Source organism: Aspergillus vadensis (genome assembly GCF_003184925.1).
Source record: "Aspergillus vadensis CBS 113365 unplaced genomic scaffold BO88scaffold_16, whole genome shotgun sequence".
Lineage (NCBI taxonomy): Eukaryota > Fungi > Ascomycota > Eurotiomycetes > Eurotiales > Aspergillaceae > Aspergillus > Aspergillus vadensis.
This window is the reverse complement of record NW_020292054.1, coordinates 276,762-300,353: the sequence shown is the minus strand read 5'-3', so window position 1 is coordinate 300,353 and position 23,592 is coordinate 276,762. Positions and strand designations below refer to the sequence as shown.

The 23,592-nt window shown below is 50.5% G+C and overlaps 6 protein-coding genes across 6 annotated transcripts; 4 read left to right on the top strand and 2 right to left on the bottom strand.

The window, feature by feature from the left end:
* Positions 1-83: 83 nt before the first annotated feature.
* On the top strand, positions 84-3,019 carry BO88DRAFT_75328 (RanGTP-binding protein). The gene is made up of 5 exons (XM_025713105.1): positions 84-397; positions 454-485; positions 551-608; positions 684-787; positions 844-3,019. Exons 1-5 carry the CDS (start codon positions 377-379, stop codon positions 2,651-2,653), a joined length of 2,025 nt encoding a protein of 674 aa, XP_025561390.1. The 5' UTR covers positions 84-376; the 3' UTR covers positions 2,654-3,019.
* Positions 2,738-4,641, bottom strand: BO88DRAFT_368346 (BSD domain-containing protein). The gene is made up of 2 exons (XM_025704111.1): positions 3,590-4,641; positions 2,738-3,515 (listed from the first exon to the last, which is right to left on the bottom strand). The coding sequence occupies exons 1-2, from the start codon at positions 4,572-4,574 to the stop codon at positions 3,214-3,216; spliced, it is 1,287 nt and encodes a 428-aa protein (XP_025561389.1). The 5' UTR covers positions 4,575-4,641; the 3' UTR covers positions 2,738-3,213.
* A 142-nt stretch (positions 4,642-4,783) lies between these two features.
* BO88DRAFT_406012 (uncharacterized protein) lies at positions 4,784-6,952 on the bottom strand. The gene has a single exon (XM_025707047.1). It carries the CDS (start codon positions 6,876-6,878, stop codon positions 4,893-4,895), a length of 1,986 nt encoding a protein of 661 aa, XP_025561388.1. The 5' UTR covers positions 6,879-6,952; the 3' UTR covers positions 4,784-4,892.
* Positions 6,953-7,543: 591 nt separating this feature from the next.
* On the top strand, positions 7,544-9,275 carry BO88DRAFT_406011 (putative pyruvate dehydrogenase E1 component alpha subunit). The gene is made up of 4 exons (XM_025707046.1): positions 7,544-7,804; positions 7,875-8,008; positions 8,080-8,534; positions 8,640-9,275. The coding sequence occupies exons 1-4, from the start codon at positions 7,769-7,771 to the stop codon at positions 9,143-9,145; spliced, it is 1,131 nt and encodes a 376-aa protein (XP_025561387.1). The 5' UTR covers positions 7,544-7,768; the 3' UTR covers positions 9,146-9,275.
* BO88DRAFT_444831 (TAM domain methyltransferase) lies at positions 9,268-20,740 on the top strand. Its single transcript, XM_025710149.1, has 6 exons — positions 9,268-9,446; positions 9,518-9,623; positions 9,796-9,898; positions 19,238-19,356; positions 19,414-19,548; positions 19,634-20,740. The coding sequence occupies exons 1-6, from the start codon at positions 9,393-9,395 to the stop codon at positions 20,317-20,319; spliced, it is 1,203 nt and encodes a 400-aa protein (XP_025561386.1). The 5' UTR covers positions 9,268-9,392; the 3' UTR covers positions 20,320-20,740.
* A 277-nt stretch (positions 20,741-21,017) lies between these two features.
* BO88DRAFT_368337 (uncharacterized protein) lies at positions 21,018-23,585 on the top strand. The gene is made up of 2 exons (XM_025704110.1): positions 21,018-21,395; positions 21,462-23,585. Exons 1-2 carry the CDS (start codon positions 21,095-21,097, stop codon positions 23,462-23,464), a joined length of 2,304 nt encoding a protein of 767 aa, XP_025561385.1. The 5' UTR covers positions 21,018-21,094; the 3' UTR covers positions 23,465-23,585.
* The last annotated feature ends 7 nt before the right edge of the window (positions 23,586-23,592 follow it).

The window sequence follows — 23,592 nt, the reverse complement described above, 5'->3', positions numbered from 1 at the left end:
CGGCTGTGGCGTCTGGCGCGTCAAGAAACCAGCACGTGTTGTGTTTTGCATAGTTTGTCTCGTACTGTTTCTCCGCTGCGAAGAATGACTCCAACAATGACCTCGCGGGTCTGAAACGGGTCGTGTGTGTGAGAGAGAAGTGTGGAAGTTTTTGTCAATTACGCCCTTTTTTATCTATATGTTGGGATTCCCGTTGCTGGTGGCAGCCACAGTGGGTGGCCCGTTATCGATAAGCTCTGCAAACCGCCTCAGGGGCGCTACAGATCACTACTATTACTAGATCCCACCAGCTATCACCAAGCTCCATCTTGCTGGGCACACTCCCCTCGGCAATTTATCCAGAGAAGATAGTGAGGGAAGCCTGACTTCGAGCGAAATGGATGCTTTTCTTACGAGGGTATGTTCGTGCTTATAGCCCCATTGTTTCATGTCCTGAGTCTAATCGTGCATTAGCTCACGCAGCAGGCGATGAACTATGCCATTCGGTAAGGATCAGCTCCTCTATATTACCTACTTCATCTGTTACAGCATGTGCTAATTCTGTAATTAGCTCAGGCATAGCTATTACTGCCAAATATGCCATCAGTCAATCGTCTCGCTTACTCAAAGTAAGTCAAGATTGGTCTGCTTCTACGGAAATTCGTAGAAGATCATAGCTGACCATTTGCCTTTCAAATCCTCAGAACGTTGATGATGGTGAGGAGAGGGAAGAGCTACTCACGCTTCAGCACCGACTGGAAAGCAAGATACAGGTTATTTCACCCGCCATTGACATGATTGAACTCATGTAAGTGAAGTCGGTTATGGAGTGACCCCACAACGTCTGGATCTAACAACTCCTAGTGCTGCAAGAGGCAATACGTCACTAGAGTCAGCCGTGTTTCTCACAAAATCTCTTCGCTGGGATATCCAAGCCCTCGGACAGCGACTAGCAAAGACTGCTGCATCTGAAGAACTGTATCTTAGAGGGGCAAACCCCAAAAGAGACCGTTCCCAGCACAAGGCGGAAATCAAGCTTATCATCAAAGATATCAAAAGACTTCTTGTTCGTATCGAGGATGCAGTACCGCTGATGAACCTGGCTATCACGACGTCGGGTGCTAAGCTATCAACAAACTTGCCATCGAGTGTGTCTCCATCCCGACTGCTGCAGGCAAGTACCTTCCTGACTGCTGGCGATACGCAATACTCTATGTACCCGTCTCAAGCGGTCCAGATCGGCCCCACATTTACTCTGTCTATGTACATGCTCTTTTCCAGTCACCTTCGGCCGCATGATGAAGAAGGTATCCGCGAAGCAACCTGGAAGGAAGTTATGCACAAGGCGCGTTTGAAGCTCCGCAGGGTGCCTATGGACCTAGCTGCGATCCCCCAGTCCGAGACACCACATTTCAAACTTCCTGCCGAAGCAAGGATAGACGAATTTGCCTACCAGGTCTTGATCATTGAAGATTTGGATGACGGCAGAGTTCATTCGTTTGATGAAAGTGAACCGCAGCCTCACAACTACGAAGGTGTCAGCACGGCAGGTCTACGTGAAATTCTTCCGATCCACGAGATTTCCAAGATCTTCTATGCAGACACCGGCAAGATCTTAAACATAAACACTGAGGGAGAGACCAACAACCCCGTTCTCCTCCTGAAGAGAGACATCAATGCCATACCACCCCGACGGATGGTCGAACGGGACGAAAGCTTGTCCGGCCTCGCCCCCGAGGATCCCCAAGAGGTCGACGAGGAGGAAATCGACGAGATCCAAGCGCAGCTAGACGCCCAACTCAATGAGGCAAACGCCAACCCCGGACTACCTAGTTTCCATAAAAGCTCTATTCCCGGGGAATGGCGACTCCCCAAAGACCTCGATCCCGAATGGATTGCATTCGAAGTCTACAACGAAGAAGAATCATCCGACTCCGAATCCGAAGCAGAAGAGGACCACACCTCGCCGTCCAGAGCAGGCTCCATCGACCCAGAAAGAATGGCGAAGCTTTCTCTCCACGACAACACAACCACCCCATCTCGCCGCAGCACCCCCTCTTCAACGCAGCGCATATCCACAGCTACCGTCTCAAACCCCCACTTTAACAACATCCGCACATCTCTATCCCTCCTGGAGACCCTCCTCCGCCTCACCTCCCTCCAACAATTCCAGCAACAATCCCACCTATCCATCAGCGACGAGCTCCTCAACTTCTTCCTCGAGGAATCCTCAACCACCGGCGCCGGAGGCGACGAGCAACACCGTCAACGGCTCCGCGCTGACGCAAGACGCAGAGTCGGCTGGGACCCGTATGACGAGAGCCCCGTCAAACGGAGAGGCGAGGACTATCAGTACGCATGGACCTCAGAGGGTACGCCTCTCCGATTCTCGCGCGAGACGAGCGAAATGCCCTACTCGCCTGGCGATAGCAGAACCAGAGGATTCCATCTAAGGTCCCGAGAGAACACCCCCGAGACACCGCTACGGTATGGGCGCTCCGCCTCCGTGCAGTCGTCGGATCTGAAGTCCCGTGGCGCTCGGCGCGGAGGACCGTCATCGGCTGTTCTTGCGAGTGAGAGGTCGAGGGGAGGGTCTCCTCTTTCTAGGAAGTCCACGCCGGGTCCTGTTGTGGAAGGGGTTGATGCTGATGCTGATGGCCCGTCGGAAGGATAGGTGGGTTGACCACATTATCGATATGAATATCAATATCAAGTGACGAAGGTTACGAATACGATACCGATGCGATAAAAAGGGTTTATACATGGGAACATTATGAATACTCTTGTGAATAGACTTGCATATCAATAGATTACACGTTCTGCAATCTAGTCCCAAAACCGGAATATCTTTCAGAAACGCTTGTACCATATACCAATAGAGAAAAGGGGGAGGTAGGTGTATTTGGCACTGTCAAGGGAGAAAATAGCAAGAAAGCCAAGGCAACACGCAACTGCTAATACCAAGAACGTATCGCGTAGGGGGGATGGAAAAGGTGGAACGAACGAGGATACTAGAAAAGAAGAAAGGAACAAGGTGACAGTCCTAACGCCTGAAGATATCAAACAAACGACACCGCAACTCCTCGCACCGCGATCAACTCATATGTAAGGGGAACAAGGGAATCCTTTCTCTCTTTCGGACCAGCCAGTGGTCAGTCAATGTTTTGGAGAATCTCTAGCAACTATACGACGCAGTCAAAACTTGTGCTTTACTCCAAGCAATCATCCCATCATTTACTCCCAGTCGTCATCGCTTTCCTCATCCTTGGCCTTCTCCTTCGGACTGGCAGGAGTGCGGCTGGTCGCACCGCTGACGAGGTCGTAGCTGGATTCGCTGTCGGGCTGGGACTGTTGGTCGTTGGACCGGCGGGGTTCCGTGGGCTTGAGGGTATCCTTCTCGGTAGCAGCGGCAGTAGGGGTGGCAGTGGTAGCCTTGGAGGTTGCGGTAGATTGCTGGACTTGAGGCGTAGAGGGAGAGTCGGTGTCGTCATCGGAATCATCGTCCCACTTGACTTCTTCCTCGTCGACGTTGACATCTATAAGACCAATTAGAGATAAGAGCCATGGTATATAAGGTAGAGGGGAGATAAGGAAGAAGTGAAAAACGTACCCTTGAGAAGCTCCTTCCGCTTCTGCTCCTCAGTCTCAATAACCAAACGCAAGAAGTAGTACCGGCACCAGAAGACCGCGTATTCCACCTTCTCCGGAACAAGCTTCTCCATAGCGGAGCGCAGCTCCGGATACTTCTCCAAGTCGGCGGCAATAGCATCGGTCTTATCGTCCACGTTGAAAGACTGCTTGAAAGCAGGCCACTCCTCACTCACGGGATCTTTCGAGAAACTCTCCAGATTCGAATGAATAACATGAAGCTGTGCCTCAAACCGCGTAGCATGGATAACCCGCTTCCCGTCTGCATCCTTACTCTCAAATAGAAGCTTATCCGACGACGAGTCCGTAGACGGCGGCACAATGCTGACCGCATCCTTCAACTTCTGTCCGATGTTCATCCCAAAGCGCAGGATAGCTTCGTCGGCTGCTTCCTCAGCCTTCTCGATCTCCTTTAGTCGGCGGGCAGCCTCGGCCTTGAACCGCGAGAGGAACCCCTCATTATTGTTATCCGAGCTGGCAGAAGGTCCAGCCTTCTCCTTATCTCCGGTCTCATTCTTAGGCGTAGATGACGACGTATCCGTCTCCTGTTCAGTCGTAGTACTGGTGCCAGCGCCGATGATGTTATTGTTGAAAGCGGTGCTCAGGGACAACCCCCGCGTGCGCCCGACGATACTACTCTTCAGATCCGAGAACCCCTTGGCGGCTTCTTCGCTGGCGGCGGCGTATTCCTGGCGAGCGCCTTCGTAGTAGCTTTCTCCTTGTTTGCGAACATTGTCCCAGAGTCCACCGATGCGTGCACCCCAGGGACTTGCGGAGAAAGCGCGGAAGGTTTCCTGCAGTTCGGCGTTAAGGTCGACGTTGGGGCGGTCTGAGTTGGTGGCGGGTGCATCGGAGGGGTTGTTATTGTTGTTGCTGTTGTTTTCTTTCTTGGCGGAGTCGTTGGAGGAGAAGATCTCCTCTTGGATGTGGTCGTAAGCTACATCCATGACTGCGGGAGGGTTGGACAGAATCAGAGAGGGATTATCAGATGAAGTTGGAGGGCATATCGTGGAATTGGAATGAGGGATGCGGAGGGTGTTCTGGTCAGTCAACTGGGCGGTTTCGTTCCCGGGGCTACGACGGCCCGACCGCCTACTCACTGATACCTCCCACGTGGTGAAGAACTACTACTAAGTACTTAAGCGTAAACCCTGTGAGGGATATAATATATTCTTGTTTGCTATATATGATATAGTCTCATAGGGTATTTCGATGCCGTGTCTCATTAGTGTCGTCATATATCGGGCTGTCCAATCATGTAGTGTCTACGAGTCTGGTAAGCTGTAGGGTTCTCCAACGCTATCTTGGCTATCCATTAGGAAGGCCGGAAGTGGCACGCTTTCCATCACACTTGATGTGAGGATCTGGCTGCCGGTCAGAATCCCACGAGGACCGGAACTATCCTCCTGATTCTTCTTGTGGAGCCGGTCTGCTGGCTGTGAAGACTCCACTTGTACCACGTCCCTTCGCGCAAGGGGCTCAGGGGGAATGAACTCCTTTGCTCGGATGCCGTTTCCTTGTCGCGCGATAGGCGAGGATTCCGGGACCATCTCCATTTGAGCCTTGGCGGAATGCTGTGCTTGAGTCTGGCTAACTGCTGGTATGCCAGGTTTGGACATTGTACGACTGTCCGTTCCAGGGGATGACGGCAGAGGTGACATCGTCCGGAGGGCTTGCTGGTCATTTGAATCTTCTGGAAACAGCTCAGCCAACTTCTGGGAGCTTAACGTCGGGATTGTACCAAGGGGAAATTGGGTAGCTGGCTGCAGCCTTTGGTAATATATCGATGCTTCGGAGGTGGGGTTTGGTTCCGGAAGCGGGAGTTCTGTTTCAACGTCCAGTCCGGATGAACCCATAGGCGGAAGGTCTTGGTCTTGCGAATTGTCTTTCGAGGGATCAAAGTCAAGGTCATCAGTTGCATCGGGGTCTCCTTCGAGGGGCTCTGGGCTTTTGGGAGAAGCAGGAGCGTCGGGTAAATCGTCTTCAAGGTCGCCGTAGTCGCTCTCCGCATCTGTCTCGTATATTACCGTCCTCTGTGAAGTCATCGCTCCTTCTTTGGAGTCTTGAAGCCCAGGACTGCTATGTAGACGAGCTGGTTTCGTGGGCGTCTCTGCTTGATCGGCCGATGTTTGATGAGGTGTACCTTCTCGACGGGAAATCGGCGAGTCTAGATTCCCGGATTCCGGCAATATATCGTTAGGGAACAGCAACATCGGCTCTGAATCTTGGTGAGGTTCTTCTTTGATGCGATGCATCGCAGGTGACTCTTCCTTGATACGCCGATCGGTAATGCCGACAGGTACATGCTTTTGAGGAGAACGAGTGGCGCCGTGGAACTGAGAAGATGTAATTATTGCAATACCAGGGCTCTCGGGAGACTGGGACGAGGGTATCTCCTGTTTGAAGCATTTCTTTGGTGTCACTGGAGCTTCGGTCGCTCCCCGATCATTCGTAGCTTCCGTAGTCAGCGTCGCACCTTCTTCATCCTTGATTTTCTGTGCCTCGCGTCCATATGAGTTGAATTGACGGCCATCCTGGTGTTGGAAACTCTCAGGATCCCGAGAGCGCATTTGCTGGCTATCCTGACCATCGCTCTTTTTAGGAGTAATGTAAGTATAGTCCAATTTCACGTCATCGTCCGGTTCGATCTTCAAATAGCGTCGCACGTAGTCCATTTGAGTGAGGGTCTTATGTCCTTTCGCCTTTTCCTTGTCTTTCTTGCTGATACTACTGCCCTCGCCGCTTTTTCTGCGCTTCTGTTTCAAGTCGCCGCCACCTTGGGGGCTCCTCTTTTTTGGCTTGGGAGCGGCATTCTTTGCACCTCGTTCGAACTTGACTCCACGAATGTCAGCCGGCTTCGGCTTCAAATGCGATGGCGGTTGGTAATCGGCGTCATTATCGGAATCATCATCAATCTGAATCACCTCAGGATCTGCCCGTCGTCTGCTGCGTGATTTGCTGTCGATGTAGTCGAGATCATCATCATCGCCCTCAGACCCCGTGTACTGGGACTTTGGCGTGACGAAGTCAATCTGCGTAAGTGTCGGCTGATCCGGCAGACCGGGAAAAGAGCTTCTCTTCCAGGATCTCGACGTCGATGCAGAGGACGCAGGGAGCTCTGTCCTGGCTAATGCTGCCTTGGCCGCGTTGGTCTCTGTCGCCGGACGTACTTTAGGAGGCTTGTCTGGTGTCTGAAATTGTCCCTGACTAGTCGTGGTGCCGGTTATACCCGTACTCTCACCTTGTCTCATCGCAACTCAGAATGGTCAGTGTCGTAGGTGAGTCTGCGGAGAGCCATAGGCGTTGCACGAGTCGATGGCCTCGGACGCAAGCTCGTGGCCGATTAGATCATTGCGGACCGCGTTAATGGATTGATTCCTCAGTCAGCCAATTCGCGTCACGCGTCGAGCCCGCCATCGCCTGGTCCGTGCGTTCAGGCAACAAGGCAATAACATGGCTGTTGCTCATACTCCGCCATATTACTTTCTGGTTTATACTTCGCACGCACTTTCTGACGGATCTGAAATTTCGTTCTGTTGCCATTCAACTGGGTCCGAAAAGCCTCAATATATACCGAAAAGATACTAACCAGCTACCATGGCTTACCCGGCCTGTGCCAGCCCTAAAGCCCATGATCTTGCTGCGCTACTAGCAGAGACTGCATAGCAACCAAATCTCAGCTAAACAGAGAGTCAGAAAAACAGGGGTACGAACCAGCGGAAGAGCAGGAAACGGAACCGTGAATGCAGCTTGGCCTTTTGACACATAATGGCCGACTCTCATTGGCAGACCAGCCAACCATGCTTGTTCAACTTACCCATGCTGCCGATTGAGTTCAGTATTGCGTCACTACAAGGACTTGGGGGTGCACCAACCCATCCACCTATCTCTAGAATGATGAACTCTTCCATTCTTACAAAGTACTATCAGCGGTGGCAGAATCACCTCTACTAATCTCTACTCATTCAAGATCTCCAGTTGAATTCAACCCCAATCCCTCCTCCGAGAAAGCCTGCCGAAGAGCGCACGCCTCACACTCCGCCACCACAAGCCCCAAATCACAGGAACCATGCTCACGAGATCCTTGAAACCCAAGGGACCTCTCCACTGGACACGTCCAGGCCTGCCATACCGGCGATGCATGGCCCATGTCTCGAACATCTCAGATCTCCCTACAGTGCGTTGTTCAACCCACGTCCTGTTCACCCCTATGTTAGGATACTACAGAATTAACCTCTCCCCTATAGGAGGATACCAAACCCTTCAGCGTCCCCATAGCAGACGACAGCTTCGAAACATACAATCTCGACCCGCCTCCCTACAGCCTAGAAACCACCAAAAGCCAACTAAAACAACTCTACCATGACATGTCGCTAATAAGGTCTCTCTCTCATTACCCCTCCCCTCCCTTCCAATCACAATCGTTCTGGACTCCCAAATTAACTTTCCCAGACGCATGGAACTCGCAGCCGACAAGTTATACAAGGAACAAAAGGTCCGTGGCTTTTGCCACCTCTCCACAGGCCAAGAGGCCGTCGCGGTGGGGGTGGAACACGGTATCAGCCCCGAAGATAAGGTTATTACTGCGTACCGCGCCCACGGGTTCACGTTGATGCGGGGTGGAAGTGTCAAATCTATCATTGGAGAGTTACTTGGTCGTCGAGACGGTATTTGTCATGGGAAGGGTGGTTCGGTGCATATGTTCACTAAGAATTTCTTTGGTGGAAATGGCATTGTGGGGTCGAATGTGCCCCTTGGGACGGGGATTGCGTTTGCGCAGCAGTATGATGATACCAAGAAGGTGACGGTGAATCTTTATGGGGATGGGGCTGCGAATCAGGGCCAGGTACATGAGGCGTATAATATGGCTAAGTTGTGGGAGTTGCCGGTCATTTTTGGTTGTGAGAGTGAGTTGGCATTATTTTCATTATTCTTATTTCTTTTTCATTGTTGTTCTTGCGTTGTGTTGGATCACCCTGGATCTCAGTTTCTAATCTTGTGTTTGGTTGCAGACAATAAATACGGAATGGGCACGTCGGTGGAGCGCGCTTCCGCCATGACCGAATACTACAAACGAGGATACTACATTCCAGGTCTCCGCATCAACGGAATGGACGTTCTGGCGGTGATAGCTGCAATGAAGTACGGCAAAGACTACGTGTTGGGCGGGAATGGACCTTTGCTGTATGAATTCCAAACATACCGGTATGCGGGACACTCGGTATCTGATCCGGGGACGGCGTACCGGACCAAAGACGAGGTGCAGGCCGAGCGGGCGCATGATCCCATCACGACTTATCGAGAAAAGTTGATTGAATGGGGCGTGTTCAGCGACGACGAGGCGAAGACGATGGATAAGGAGATCCGACGCAAAGTTGACCGTGAAGCTCAGGAAGCGGAGAAGATGGCGGAACCACCCTTAACTTCGGACGTATTGTTCGAGGATGTTTATGTTCGTGGGAGTGAGCCAGCCCAGCGGCGCGGGAGAACCGTTGACGAGACATACTACCTGGGCTGATAAGGTGAAGCCACCGAAACTCTAATCTCGAGGGGGTGTCGCGCTTTCATGGTAGTGAGCTCATAGGCATGTGCCTCGCATAACATAGGTCGGTATAGTCATAGTCTAATTGAACGTCATTATGATTAGCATCGTTTCGCATAGTAAATAAAGGGCATGCGGTACTTGGGGGGTATGTAGCTAGAAGACCCTAACCAGACAACGACGCGTATTTGCTGCAATCAGGTATCGTAATAGCATCGTCCAAATGGCTACCTTGAAAACTCCAGAGAACTGCACTGCAGACTTCTCTCTCATTCCAGTATGTTGTCATCTTTCCTTCTAGTTAGCTTGAAGGCAGAACATGGCTCGATCGATACTAACGTGGCTTAGATCGGCTCTCAAAGCGCATCGTTCTCAAAGCAGGTCGCGGATATCCAGCGTCTGATGCAGAACTCTGGTCTCAAGTTTCAGATGCACGCCACTGGAACTATAGTTGGTATGTTTTCCGCTCATTCAAATCCCCTTGATGCTGGATCAGAAATCCCGTCGGGGCTATGGGCCCAATCTCTGCATAGAGCGCGGTGTACGGCTTCCATGTAGCGTTCTGATTCGGAGATCATACGCCATCCCACCTTTGCTACTGCAAATCTAATATCTTTGGTTTAAAGAGGGATCGTGGGACCAGGTGTCCCAAATCATCGGATACGCCCATACGCTGATCCACCAGGAAGGCATAGCCAGAATTCAGACGGACATTCGCATCACGACTAGGTGAGTTTGGTCCTTGGAGTTTTACCCATTTTCCTGGCTGTTATCTCACACCAGTGGATAGGACCGACAAGGTGCAGCCTATGGAGGCCAATATAGCCTCGGTGCAGAGGGCTCTTGCGACTTAGGATGGCTGCGAGCCGCTTATAGGAAGGTGTGCGTCTTAATGTGTTTTGAAGGCCTAAGTTTCGGTACAAGTCAGTAATCTAGGATGTCAAGTCAATGATGAACGTTGTTTACAGAAACCCCTCAAATTCCGCGCATAACTAGCACTGTACTCATGTCTTGATATGTAGCCACACCCTCTCGCACAATATGTTTTAGTGATGAGATACATAAAGGTATGTAATAGACTGGACGATTCTGAACCAGAAACCTTGTATGTATCCTAGGATCCCTGTTATGGTCCGATAGCCCAATTGATCATAGACCAGGATGCCGCTCCTGTGGGATCGACGGAGGAGGAAAGTGAACGAGACGCAAGAGTGGAAGAGGCTAATTAACCTGTGACAGCGTCTCCTGCTGTGTGTGTATCCTTGCCCATCACCGTTTTGGCCCACTGCACTACAGTGAGAGGTGCATCTCATCGTCGTGCTCCGGTGAGAACGATCAAGTTCGGGCGTGCGTATCTAGATGCAGACCGCGTGTTAGCGGCATTCGCTAGATCTATTTTAGAGCGTACCGGCCACAGCCAGGTGTCCTATCATTGCGATGATGGCGGGGTAAGTTGAGTCTGGATTCATTCACATGGTCGAAGTGAGCCTTTTTCTTGCGTTAGTATCATCTAACCCGAGGTTCCCCGAACACCAGAGCCGAATTCTTGCGGTAATTGGCAAGAAAACCGTATGCAACTAGCTGGGAGCTCCTGCATCCCGGTGGATACGGGAGGAGGGGAGGGGGGAATTTGTTGTCTGGCAAAGTGGAAGGCATGCCACGCATATCGACTTCACAAGACGAGGTTTTGTTGATTAGCCACAGCTCTGTGGGAGGCGTTGAGAACAGAGAGGAGTGAAGAGAGCCCAGCCACGATAGATTTCGGGGGAAGGACAGACAGATCTCGCTGGCAGAGAGAGATGAATAGATAGCCGTCCCAGGGCCATGGACAAAAGAAGACCAGGGATAAGGCACGGTTGCCAGGACGGGGCTTAGCCTGGACGAGCGCGTCAAATGAAGGAAGGGCTTGGGGGTGGAGAAGTTCATCTGGCGGATCCTTCCATGGCTGGAAAAGAGGTGGAATTTGGGAATTGGAAATTGGGGATTAAGAAAATGGGGACAAGTTTTGGACTTGCTGGCCAGTCATGCCTCTTGCCTGTTGGGGACTCGCTGCGATTCGACGCCTGGGCGACGCTGGAGTTCAATCTGCTGCTTAGTGCCGTCTCTCCTCCTCCAACCAGTCCACTCAGAATAATGGAGCCACCCAACACCCTGTTGTTACTATGTCGAGGAGGATATGTATGTTGGTATGTATGCAGATTTGAGAAAAGTTGATGTTATTGAGCCCAAGGGCACGAAGGTCCAAGCCTGAAAAAGTGGTTTTGCCTTATAGAATGAAGCATGGTGAGAGATTAGAGCTGGCCTTTTTTTCCGATTATACGGGATCAAAACAAAAGTACAAAGCAGGAAGAATTAAACATCATGACAGAAGGCAGTCAACAAGAAAGATTTCTACCCTCCAGGTAGAGACTCCCTTACACTGGTCTTCATCTGCCTGGGGGAGGCAAGATCTGCAGCGTAAGCGTTCAATTTCTTAGATGTCCGGGCATAAATGAATGGCTGCTGGGGATGGTAATCCCGGACACCCGAAATCAGACTCTCCGGTCCAAAAGGTCTCCCCTCCCAAGTCTGACATTTATTTGGCCTCTGCAACGATGACACGACCACGGCATTGGGTCCTGTCTGTCATGCGCGAGACAGCTGGCTAATGCACCCGATCATGTCCCAAGAAAAGCAATCTGGAGTCTGGACACTAGAAAGCAAGCCGATGATTCGTTTATCGTTTGGTATTGACGGCCCATAGTGCTAGAAGATACTATTCCAGGGAGCATGGCACGAGCTGAGCTGGCCCGAAAAACAGATCGTCCGCCAGGCCAGCACACCATTCCATCCCCTCTTACCGTCCACACGGACTCGAGATGAAGAAATTCCGCTAAACTGGCTCTTACTATCCCGGCCTATACTTGTCAGGATTAATCATGCAAGCTAGCTGCAATGTAACATCATTGCTTTTTGCTTTAGGCAAAGGGACATGCAGTCAACTGAAACCAGATCTCCACAGCGGTGTGTTAGCATCGTCATGCAGCTTGTATCTAGGACATGCCTTGCCGGTCGTGGACCGCAGTACTACGGAGTTTTCATTCGGGACTGTAAAACGTAGTGAAGATCTCCGCTCATGCGTGCAGAGACCTGATTCGAGGATGGCAGGAATCTCTTTGACGCTGCAGTGATAGGAAAGGAGGGCCATTCCATGGAACCTGGTTGGTTAGTTCAATAATGCACCCAGCACGAAACGGTATCTGTGGTGCTCATCAATAGAGAGGGTAGGGATGCTCCTTCCCGGGCTCTTATTTTGACTGGGTACGGGGCAGAAAATGTCCGGCCTGTTTTGAGATCCGGAGACTAAACCAAGAGATCAGGGGAATTTTTTCTGCATGGTCGCCTTGGTGAGTCCCAGACCCAGTACGCTGGGAGCGTCGTGACATGGTTACACCTACTTATTGCCAGGCATGCAAGTAATTCCCAGCTTAGCGCGGGAATGTCGCCTCCTCGAAGACATGATATAGTCTAGAAGAAAGCAGCAGAACACCTTGTAGTCGAAGAGCGAGACAGTATGGAGGCGTCGACTGAACTATTATCCGACTGTCGCTGGGCGAAACGAGGATCTAGTGGGAAAGAGGGAGTATTATTGGGTATACCTCTAGAAGGGAAATGTATCCGCATGCGGAAGTCCGCCCTGTCGACGCCTTGTGGCGGGAGAGAGCGTCTTCGAAAGTGTCGAGGACATCAGAAACCAGTAATTATGGGGATCTAGCCTAGGAAGCTCGCAGGACTTGGCATGTCGTTCTCTTCCTCGTTCTTACCTGGCGCAGACGAGTCTTCCCCTATCAGAGCCAAGAATGCGTAAACCATGCCCACCCGAGCTACGGGGCATGCGCGCCGCAGCCCCGTTTGGGATCCCTTTTGTCTCGCGTCACTTGGGAGCTCATTGTGAAGGATAGCGCGATGCTGACACTGTCGCACTCTGTATTCCTGTTGTATCTACATAGCCTGTTGCTGCCGCTAAGCTTTGTTCTGGGTAACAACCCACAAGAACATTTTGGATTGTTGTCGTCATGCCATTTTAAAAATTTCCTTGACTGGGGTATCATCACCACCATTTCAGGGTCCCCACCGCCGTCCATACACCGCTACAAAGAGAGTAGCAGTGATGTAGGATGGATACGTGATAGTCCACTAATTTATTTTTTTCGTGTGCACGTTGTCACCGCAGTAGTTCCATAGTCTGAAAGTTAGAGGTGCGATAGACCTTCAGACAATTGTACCGGTCCATGATGTGGAAGACCACAAGTAAGCCGAGATCTCACCTTAGTAGGAACTGGTAATAGGACGCATGCTAGCTACTAGCTATTAGTTGGGAGGAATTGGGGAAGGTCGTCCCAGCCTAGCTGCTATCTTGAATTTATTTTCGGCACCGGCTCGGTTGTCAAGGTCATTGGAAGGAGGGTCGGCTGCAAGGGCCAAACAAGGCCAGCGACCACGGAGACAGAGCTACTAGTTAGCAGTAGTACTCAAGAAGAGCCGGACAACGCCGGGGCTTGAGCCAGAGCATCACAGTGATAGCAATTACTTACTTAGGTAGCAGATCTGACTTGGCTTGGTAAGAGAAGGGAGCCACTCCAGTGACAGGGATCAAAAAAGCCGTTGAAGTGATCACTCTGATAGTCCACCATGGTGATTGACGGACAATCTCAGCATGCAGTAGCCCAGCCGTCACTATTCTCCTCTGAGAATTAGTGAGTGGCACTTGGTAGGCTCTTACGTCCTCTAGTGTATTGAAGTGAGACGGACTGGTCCTGCCACTCCAGGAGATGGGGCTTTTTCTTTTTCTTTTTCTTTTTCTTTTTTTTTTTTTTTTTTTTCTTTGCAAAGTCCGCGCCTCCGCTAAGAAGCTCGACCCCCAAATGATCGGAGCAGGCTTAGTCTCTCTTGGAGTCCTTCCTTTTCTTCGATGGTGGCCCCCTCTTGCCTCCCTTCCACCCCGCTAGGCTAAACCTCAAGGTATCTCTTTTGGACGGCCTCTATCGGCCTCTCCGATAGTCTTCCGTTTCGCTCGGCTCCATCATCCATTCCACTGAAATCCCTGCAATGGGTCAACAGGGTTCTTTACCTAATGTATAATATACGAGATATAACATTGAATAGCGCTATTCCGACAAACTGGGACAAATCTCCCAATCTCCGAGCAGCAGGGACGCAAGTTGACTCGCTATTCTTTCCTGCGGGTGGGACATGCAAACCCAGACTAGCGAATAATGACCGGGGGCACTTGTCTCCTGTTTGCTCGTATCAATGGGAATATGCATCATGCAGCGCGGGATCTGAAGAAGACAGATCCCTATGTGCAAGAAGGTGGAAAATGAACACATCACTGCTGAGCTCAAGGTTTTCCCAGCATTACGCTTCTCAGATCAGGAAAAGCGAGGAGCAAGCGTGGGTGCGATTGTACGATGGGCCTCAGCGACATCATTCAAGGAAACCTTAATATATTAAACACCATATCGCACGATAAGTTCGGCACTGTAAGCCCTGCTCCATGTTTACACGACCGGAAAGCAGATATTGGCGATGGAGGGACATTCATATGCTCGCTTCGTTTGACGTGAACTGATCATTCGACGGGGAGGAAAGCGAAGTATTACCCTGACACCAGCGGTATTGTAAGAACACGGTGATCATCTCTAGTATGACCCGGCAAGAATCCATCAAGATAGAAGGTACAAGTCAGGCACTTCTCCTACAATAGCGACTGGATGGAGAGGTGCGTGATGGCTTGAAATCCTAACATTTAGCCGGCAATGGATGAGATGAGCATTGTTCATGGTCTTTTCTAAGATCCCGACGGAAGGCCAGCTCTTGATACCATACACGTATCATTTCCTACCCAGATTACTCGGGAGACAACTCATCTGAGTAGTCTTTCCGTATTCGTAAGATTGCCCAGATGAGTATGAGCGCTGAATAGAGACTTTACAATCCATCGATTGTCAGGCACGAAGTTGCTATTTCACTCCCTACAACACCCCGTCTATGCCAGTCTCGGATGGCGAAGAGGATCAAATTTCAACTTTTCATCACAAGTACATATCCCAGCTTGAGCTGAGATACCTGAAGTTATCGCAGGAACTAATGATGAAAACGTTCATCTGCGCCGAGTCTTGATCGACTACTACAGGTATGGCATGCAGGTAAATTTGGATGATGGGAATCCTTTCCGACAACGAAGTGGGCGGAGTCAGTCCAACAGCAGACAATGCGCTCTCTTAGAACTGTACTACTATGCTAAGCTACCGATAGGCTAGTATGTTCTCGGGATTGTTAGGACCATTTGGCATCTGCCCAATATATTTTGATTATTACCTTCGTCAGGCTAGTAGCTAAGCAGGAACCTCGCGACCAACAATGCTTCTGCGGGGCCACGATCCAGTCAGAGTCAAATCCGTGCAAGCGACCAATTTCAAATTAACAATGAGACATCTGCGACTGTCGTACGATGTTAGGGAGGGGTATTCATCCCTCCTTTGGGTACGAAAGCCGGGAATGAGTTGGGATGGAAATTGGTGACTGCAGTCCAAGCTTAGTCTGCATCATCGTTCATACTTGTCGGTGGTTGAAGAACCGGTTTCCCTATGCGGAGTGACCATGTGACAACAATCGTTCGGGTGAGTTGCTTGATCATGCTACTATGTAGTCAGTCCTGGAACTACTAACTAACTAACTGAGATTTTGCTTGCTGTAACTACACCAAACATCTACAATATACATTTACACACACCTGCCAATATTCCCCCAGAGAAGGGACATTTGACTCAACAAGAAACTTTAACCCTTCAGAGACGGGAGCTTCCCGGCATCGCTGGAAGTGGAGTGTGGGCCTCATGAATTTGGAATCAAACCAAGGGGAGCAACCAGAAAGCTGTCGAGGTCGAGTGGGACAAAAGTGGAGGGGAATTCCGCCGACGAAAAGGTGGGTCAAAAGTATCCCGACAGACTGGATACTGCGGTACCTCCGTCTGCTCTTGATTGATTATCGCTTCTCTTTTTTCTTCCCTTTTTTTCCATTTTCTATTTTTCCTCTTTTCGTTATTTATCATCTCCGAGCCACAGAGCAGGTGGATGAACTGGAATCCATGGCCGAAAAAGGCCGGGAGAATGCTGAGACATGCATCCTTAACCGGCTGTCTGCCAGTTAGTCTAATTAACTTTCCTAGAGTCAAAGATAAATTACGCAGGCTTATCTTACTGTGTACTAGGATCATGCAAATGCATGCGCCGCAACACCCGTCTAAATTCAGCCCAGTCGGATATTGGGGGTCGTAGTAGTCCATGGATGCGACTTTCCGGCGGTGCGGCACCAACAATCATTGGATCCCAATTTCGGTTGAAGATCACCCAGTCTGCTTCCCCTCTTGGATGATGTATCACTGTTCCATCCCGAAGGGACCGTGGAGTCGACTCTTGCACCTTGTTGCACGGAAATCATGCAATTTCCCTTCATCTTCGTCTTCATTACAGGGGAAGAAAGGGCAACAACTACAGCAATCTGTGAGACATGTCAGGATTCCAAATGTTTTTTCTCGAAGAAAATGTCCGGACCATTCGGGCCGCCACCCTGGGTATGCCGACCAACATTAAGTTATTAACCGACCTCTACCATCTCGACCATCTGGGCCCCTGATTAGCGAGCGTCTTTTAGTCCGATATGCACAGGACTATCAATTTAGTAATAGTGTTTCGCCCCCCGTCGCTGGCTGCTCCCGGCAGCCTGGGACGCCCGTGCTTTTTTTCCTTACCCTTTTCTTTTTCCTCCCTTTATTCCTGTCGCTATGGATTCTGATTAGTCCGGCAGCTACCCAGTAACCTGGCACCAATGCCCAGCGGGAGGGGCCATTATAAAAAGAAAAGCAGAAAAAGGAAGAAACAGGACGGGCCGGAGGTAAAAAATAGGCAGATCTTAATGACCTACTGATGAATGCGTTGTCAATCTCCCCCGGCCTGGCCGCAATAATTGAACGCTAGTGTATGTCTTCCCCTCATACTGAGAAAAGAAAAAGGCTACCTAATTTGAAACCACGGTCAACTCCGACCTGAAGGATTGGGAGACGATCCTCAAGTCGCTTCAGGTTCAGGTGATCATGGAACCCCTACCGGGAAGCCAAAGGATCGGAGGGCCATTCGTCTGCGGTAGTACCCGTTGTTTCCGAGCGGAAGCTGTAGAAGAAGAGAGAACTTTCCGAAGGGGGTCAAAATGAATTTGATTAGCTTTGTGTTGGAGACAAGAAAAGTTAATTGAGGGGGGGCTTTTTCTCGGTGACGCTCGGCAGGAAGAATGGCCACCACTAACATGACCTACTTACGTCTTCCTGCGTCCACCGTACTTCGTATCGGAAGGCAACAATGCAGAGGCAAACGGGAAATTAAGCACCTACATACATGGGCTACATGCAGCAAGCAACATGCGGGAAGCCCAGCTCTGCGGACATTGGGCCAGCCAGTAGGTAGGTGTGGACGAGGTAGGTATAGTAGTGTCCAAGTGTTCCCAAGTAAGTCAAAAAGATTAGGATCAGACATTGGATGGGCTTGGGATTCCCACCACCCGAACAGAACCACCCACTCGGTTCACACGAGTAGTAGTTTGGGTGTAAAGTTGGAGTATTCCACCTCTCTTAGTCTATTAATTTTGATTGTTTTCCCCCCTTCGCGCCCGTGGGTACCCCCCGATCCCCTAGTACCCAGTACCTTATAGCGAGTATCTTTTACTATACAGTAGAAACTGCCGCCTAAGGACCGAAAAAGTCTTACTGCAAGTAGATAGGGATAGTGTACTACCCTAACTGGGCTGGCCAGCTACTCTGGCCTACCAATCTTTATTTTTGATTTTGCATTTTTATTTTGTTTTTAGGACTTTCTATCTTTTTCTTCTCTCCAAATTTTAATCATTTTTATTCTGGAATAATATCTTTTCTTTTTCCCTGTCCAATGGTGTGTGCAATGGCTGTCTCGCAAATAATAAAGCCCCTTAATTATGGTGATTGTCTGGCCCAGTCAGGGCCAAGAGTTTCTGGTATCTTTCTAATTTTCTTACTTCTATTTAGCTTTGAGGAGGTTTAGGTATCTTCCCTCCCCTCCCCCATCCTGCTAAAGTCAAACTTAATCCAACCTGTCGGGTTCAGGGAAGGAGATTGGGAAAAGACAGCCGACGGCCCTCCTCTGCCACCCACTTCTGATGCTACCTACCCACAAATGTCAACCACCCCCCCTGTCCAGCAACAATTATAGACTCCGTAGTGCTGAGGAGAACCTGTCAATCTTAAATACTATATGGCTGGCCCAGATGCTCTCCAACTTTGGAATGACATCTCCGAGAATTTTCAAATCCTATGCCCTTTCCCTCCACCCTGTACAGTAACGGAGAATTTGTAACCCTTGTTCGCCACGACTGTCTCTACAATACTCTGCCACCACCTACTACTACTATCTCTGCATACTTTCCCGTAAATACAAACCCTTCTTTTTATCAATCAATTCCAGACTTTCAAGTCCCTGCTAGGATTGAATTTCTCATACTATTTCCTTATGAGAAATCGTTTATATTTTTAACTCAACTTAACTTACACCTTCGTCGAGCATCCACTGACTAAGTCGCCTTACCGAGCCCTGGGCCTGGATACTACCTACGTACTACCATTCCCACCCCCACTCGGACGCTGGCCTCTTAAGCCCCAGTTTCCCAAGTCCCCTGGTACGCATAATGCCTACTGGTAGATCAACTGTGAGCTCTCCCCTACTACTTGAGACCCTGACAAGGACCGATCTTTTTCGTTGGTTGTGGTGGTAGTGGCTCTTTCTTCAACTCTTTGCTTTTGCTCTTGGTCGCCGTCTTCATTGTTTCTTTCGATCCGTCCCCTCTAGCAATAACTAACTCATTATGTCGCAGGGATCTAGTCGTGAAGAGTAAGTACCGACTCTCCTAACTATACCCCGAAAATTGAGCTAGAGATGCAAGAACTGCTTGGTTACTCGCATCTTTGCTTCTATTGGTGGTGTTAGTGCTAATTGTGACAATAGTGACACGCAGTCTTTGACTGCCAGTGTAACGGATTACCCCATGGAATATGGGAGACGATACCACAAATATCATGAGGGCTGTATGTGCAGGCCTCTTCGACTTTCTCGGGGCCAGCCTCGTCTCTGACTAAATTTCTTTTACCCTCCAACATATTTATATCCCAACGACGAGCAAGAGCTAGACCGTATGGACATGCAACACCACATGCTCAAACTGGTCAACCGCGGGCGGCTGCTCTTTGCTTCTCCCCAAAGCCCAAAGAAAATCCTAGATGTTGGCACCGGCTCTGGTATATGGCCTATAGAACTAGGTAAGCGAAAGAAAAACACATTTCCCCCCATCCTCTCCAGCTCATCCTACCGGACAGTTTCTCATCGTGTCTCCATCACATGTAGCGTCTGAATTCCCAGCAGCCGAGATTATAGGAACCGATCTTTCGCCTGTACAACCGAACGAAGTCCCCGAAAACGTCCATTTCCTAGTCGATGACGTTACAGAGGACGAATGGCTATGGGGACCCAATCACTTCGACATCATTCATGCTGGTCACCTTTCAGGTGCCTTACCATCATATAAAGATTTGTTACGGAAAATCTTCAAGCATCTCAAGCCTGGTGGCAGTGTTCAGTGCGACGAGTTTGACCCGAAGCCGAAATGCGATGACGGAACCATGCCAGAAGAGGACCCCGACAAATTCAGCGAATATGCCCTTCAAGACCTGATGGATTTACACCATCGTGCCGGTCAGGCATCAGACCCGCCCCGACAGTTTCGAGTAGCCCATCGACTGGCACGCTGGATGAGAGAAGTGGGATTCGAGGACGTTCAGGAACGGGTTCAAAAAGTACCCGTGAACCCTTGGTCTACCGACTCTCATCTGAGAACGATTGGCTCGTGGAACGAGACAAACCTGCTGGAAGCCGCAGCTGGTTGGTCTTACAAGCCACTCACGATTCTTGGCTGGTCGAAGCCCGAGATCGAAGTCTTCCTGGTCGATGTTCGCAAATCCATCCAAAACCGGGAGGTCCACGCCTATTTGAACTATTATGTGGTAACAGGAAGAAAACCACGTTCTGCTTAGTGAGGGAGCCCTTGAAGGGTTTCACGACGAAGTTTACGGCTTCGAAAGAAAAGCACCACAAAACAGACAGCGTTCCTTTCGAATTATCGTTCCTTAGCGTCCATACCTGCCTTTTGGCCTTCGCTTCATATTTACTTTTACATCATCATCGGGTCTGTCCTCATTTTCCAAACTTTACGTTTTCCTTGTGTGTTGGCGAGCATTGGCATAAGATACCATCGACTACAGAGAAACATCATATATGCATGGAAGGCGTGCAGGGGCCTCCTTTTATTTTCATACACAATATTTCGCTTTCTCTTCTTGCACATAGTTTATAAATTAACGGACATGTGCTGTCAAATCATGCATGATTCTACTTGGTCTAGCCTACGAAGAACAGAACAGGCCAGTCATTTAGACATTCAGTATACAAGAATAAACCAGAAACACGAGCACTCAGCCTCACAACAATATTCCTCTCATCCAGTATCTTACCCAAACAAACAAACGTAAAAGAAAAGAAAATTCAGAGAATCTTTACTACCTGCAAACCAAATCACTGCACGAACCCTCAAAATCACCACTAGCAACTAGCCTAGTAACTACTTAAAGCCCAAAGCACGGTTCCCCAATTTGGGGCAGCCCGCTTACTCATCACCCATCCAACCCTCTCCAAACCTTCCAAGCTCGATCCATCCAATCCCGCCTTTGCTAATCAACCACATCCGACAGGCCCAGACATCGCGAATTGCTTCAATTCCCTCCACCGCCGTCGCATGCGCCCCGCTACCTCATGTCTCTCGGCAGACATGCCTACAGGCATGCACCATCCTCGAATAACCTCCTCGACCACGTCTGGATCAGCGAGGACTTTCTAGCCTCCGCGTTCCGACGCTTCGCTAACGGCCAACGACGCTACGAGAGCCGCGTCCCGGGTCCGTTGGAGGCTCGGCGACGACTCGCTAAGAGGAGGAATACGGCCCTCGCTGGGATTGCGGGTACGGGACCCTTGGATGATATTGCGTGTTTGTTTGGGCGCAATGGGAGGGAGCATATGAAATGGACGACCACGACGGAGGGGAGGAAGACAAAGGGTGAGTGACCAAAATTGTTGGCTTGATGTTGGTGGAAGATTCTAACGGTGGTGATTGTGTTTGTAGGCTCGCACTTTTATCAATTGAGTACCCCGTCGCCGTCACCGCCGCCGCCGCCTCCGATTCCGACACAGTCTGCGCCGGTGTATAATGAGGGTGGTAACGTGGTTGGTGATGAGTTTGAGTTTGGGAGGCCGGATATGCCGCCGGAGGGGTCAGATGAGGTATCGCGCGATCAATATGTCAGGAGACGGTTGAGGGAGTGTCGTACCGTCGAGGCTGTTAAGAGGGTTGTTCGGCAACTGGATGTTGATCTTTTGCGAGAGCCGGGGTATAGTCGGTTTATATTCGATCACTTGTTGTCGTGCTCGAGGAGGGGGGAGGTGGCTGTTGATGAGCTGGTGTCGTTTCTGGATGATCCGCATCTTAATATCCGCGGAGCGAGGAATTATTTGACCGCGGTCGAGTATATCGCTTCGCGGGGAATAAGGCAGGGGAAGTGGCATCCGCTATTCGACAATGTCGTTCAGGCTCTGGAGCTTGGGCTTGTTCCGCCTGAGGAGCTGTGCGCTGTTATAGAGGCTGTTGCGAAAGCAGTGCCGGCGAAGGGTGAGAAGAAGAGACAGTCCCCGGATACGGTCACGGCAATGTACCGAACGATATGGGATGCAATTGGACGGTGTGATATCTATGGGCACGGTGATCTCGATGAGGGGGTCATTGACGCGTGGCTTGGTGCTTTATGGGAGAGGAATGTCTGCGAGGATTTGCCCTTGGCCAAGAGCATGCTCGTTGCTGCTCAGAGACTGGAGTCGGCATGTTGCTCGTGGGCCACGTTGTTTATCACGCGTTGGCTGGAACTTCCCAAGAAGCTGCGAGCTGGCGCTGGAGAAGTCTACGCGAGTGACATACTAAGCAGTTTCAAGCCGGACCTTGCAACAGCTGCTGTCATATCGACAACCGAATTTCTGGCGTTGAACAAGAAAGATCTGCTTAGCCGGTGGCACGACTGCTTGTTGCAGGCCCAAGAGATCCCGCAACTTGTTTCATCGAAAGCATGGCTTGATGTTCGATCGCAGCGCGATGTAACAGAGCCAAATATCCCGGTGCAACATGAGATTATCTTACGCATATGGGCTTTACGCACTCTCAGCAAAGGCCTTTCCGACGGGCCTCTATGGAGGAAGAATGTACGAGCCACAGATGTACCCTTAAGGCGTCTCTTCGGCCTCTACGAGTCCATCAACAGGACTGACTCCAGCGAAGACTTGCTAAGCAGCCTAATGAAAGGCATCCATGACCTTGGGCTACCAGCCAACGGCCTCCTCATACTAGCCGTCGACCTGAAAGCCCGCAACTCCCTCACCAAATCCACCCGACGCACCCTAACCAACATGGAAACATCCGCATCCAATGCCTCCTTCGCCAACATCTTCGCCAGCCTCGACGCCTACAACTCAACCACCCCCCACTTCTTCTCCAAGTTCGAGAAAATGACCCGCCAAATCGACATCACCTCCCCAGACTTCATCTCCCACGGCCTCGACCTTGCCCGGACCGGCGACTCCCGCAGCGTGTGGACACTCATCCGCCTCCTCCGCTCCCACACCCCTCTGAAAATCGCCCTTTCCAAATCCTGGATCCCTATCCCTGACCCATCAGAAAAAGCCCTCGTGCGCTATTACCCCGAGCCCAGGACCAGCGACTGTCCAGACCCGCACGCCGCTTTAGAGATGATCCACCTTCTGGCGGTGTCACTCGCGTGCTCGAGGCGCTTGAGCCCCCGCCGTTCCTACACTCTCGTGCATTGGCTGTACGTCTTCCTGGTGAAGCATAATGCGCCTGTTAAGCCGGCGATTGCACGTGCTTTGTATCATGCGGGCGTCGAACGCTTCCGGCGCGAGGGTTTGCGTGTTTCGCTTACGCAGTATGCGTATATCTATGATGTTGTGGAGGAGGTCGAGGGTGCGGATGTCGTTGAGGCGCTTATGGAGCCGCCGAGGATTGGACATCGGTTTTCTGGGGAAGAAGAAGGGGATAGTGGTTCTGAGTACGAAGAGGTGCGATGAGATGTATTTTAGATACCTAGCCTGGTCTGATACACCGGGACTGTATACTATTTTATAGGTTACAACGGCCTACGAAGGAATATCGTATGCCTCTGGCGTATCAACTACAGCTCTACGCGAGTATAACT

Bases quoted from the DNA above. Each gene is read 5' to 3' on its own strand.
- BO88DRAFT_75328 (XM_025713105.1), top strand. From the start codon at position 377: ATGGATGCTTTTCTTACGAGG. The intron at 486-550 runs GTAAGGATCAGC...TTCTGTAATTAG, and splicing joins GCGATGAACTATGCCATTCG to CTCAGGCATAGCTATTACTG. The intron at 788-843 runs GTAAGTGAAGTC...AACAACTCCTAG, and splicing joins ATTGACATGATTGAACTCAT to TGCTGCAAGAGGCAATACGT.
- BO88DRAFT_368346 (XM_025704111.1), bottom strand. From the start codon at position 4,574: ATGGATGTAGCTTACGACCACATCCAAGAGGAGATCTTCTCCTCCAAC. The intron at 3,516-3,589 runs GTACGTTTTTCA...TTGGTCTTATAG, and splicing joins GCGGAAGGAGCTTCTCAAGG to ATGTCAACGTCGACGAGGAA.
- BO88DRAFT_406012 (XM_025707047.1), bottom strand. From the start codon at position 6,878: ATGAGACAAGGTGAGAGTACGGGTATAACCGGCACCACGACTAGTCAG.
- BO88DRAFT_406011 (XM_025707046.1), top strand. From the start codon at position 7,769: ATGGCCCATGTCTCGAACATCTCAGATCTCCCTACA. The intron at 7,805-7,874 runs GTGCGTTGTTCA...TCTCCCCTATAG, and splicing joins ACATCTCAGATCTCCCTACA to GAGGATACCAAACCCTTCAG. The intron at 8,535-8,639 runs GTGAGTTGGCAT...GTTTGGTTGCAG, and splicing joins GGTCATTTTTGGTTGTGAGA to ACAATAAATACGGAATGGGC.
- BO88DRAFT_444831 (XM_025710149.1), top strand. From the start codon at position 9,393: ATGGCTACCTTGAAAACTCCAGAGAACTGCACTGCAGACTTCTCTCTC. The intron at 9,447-9,517 runs GTATGTTGTCAT...AACGTGGCTTAG, and splicing joins CAGACTTCTCTCTCATTCCA to ATCGGCTCTCAAAGCGCATC. The intron at 19,357-19,413 runs GTCTCTGACTAA...ACGACGAGCAAG, and splicing joins ACTTTCTCGGGGCCAGCCTC to AGCTAGACCGTATGGACATG.
- BO88DRAFT_368337 (XM_025704110.1), top strand. From the start codon at position 21,095: ATGTCTCTCGGCAGACATGCCTACAGGCATGCACCATCCTCGAATAAC. The intron at 21,396-21,461 runs GTGAGTGACCAA...TTGTGTTTGTAG, and splicing joins GGAGGGGAGGAAGACAAAGG to GCTCGCACTTTTATCAATTG.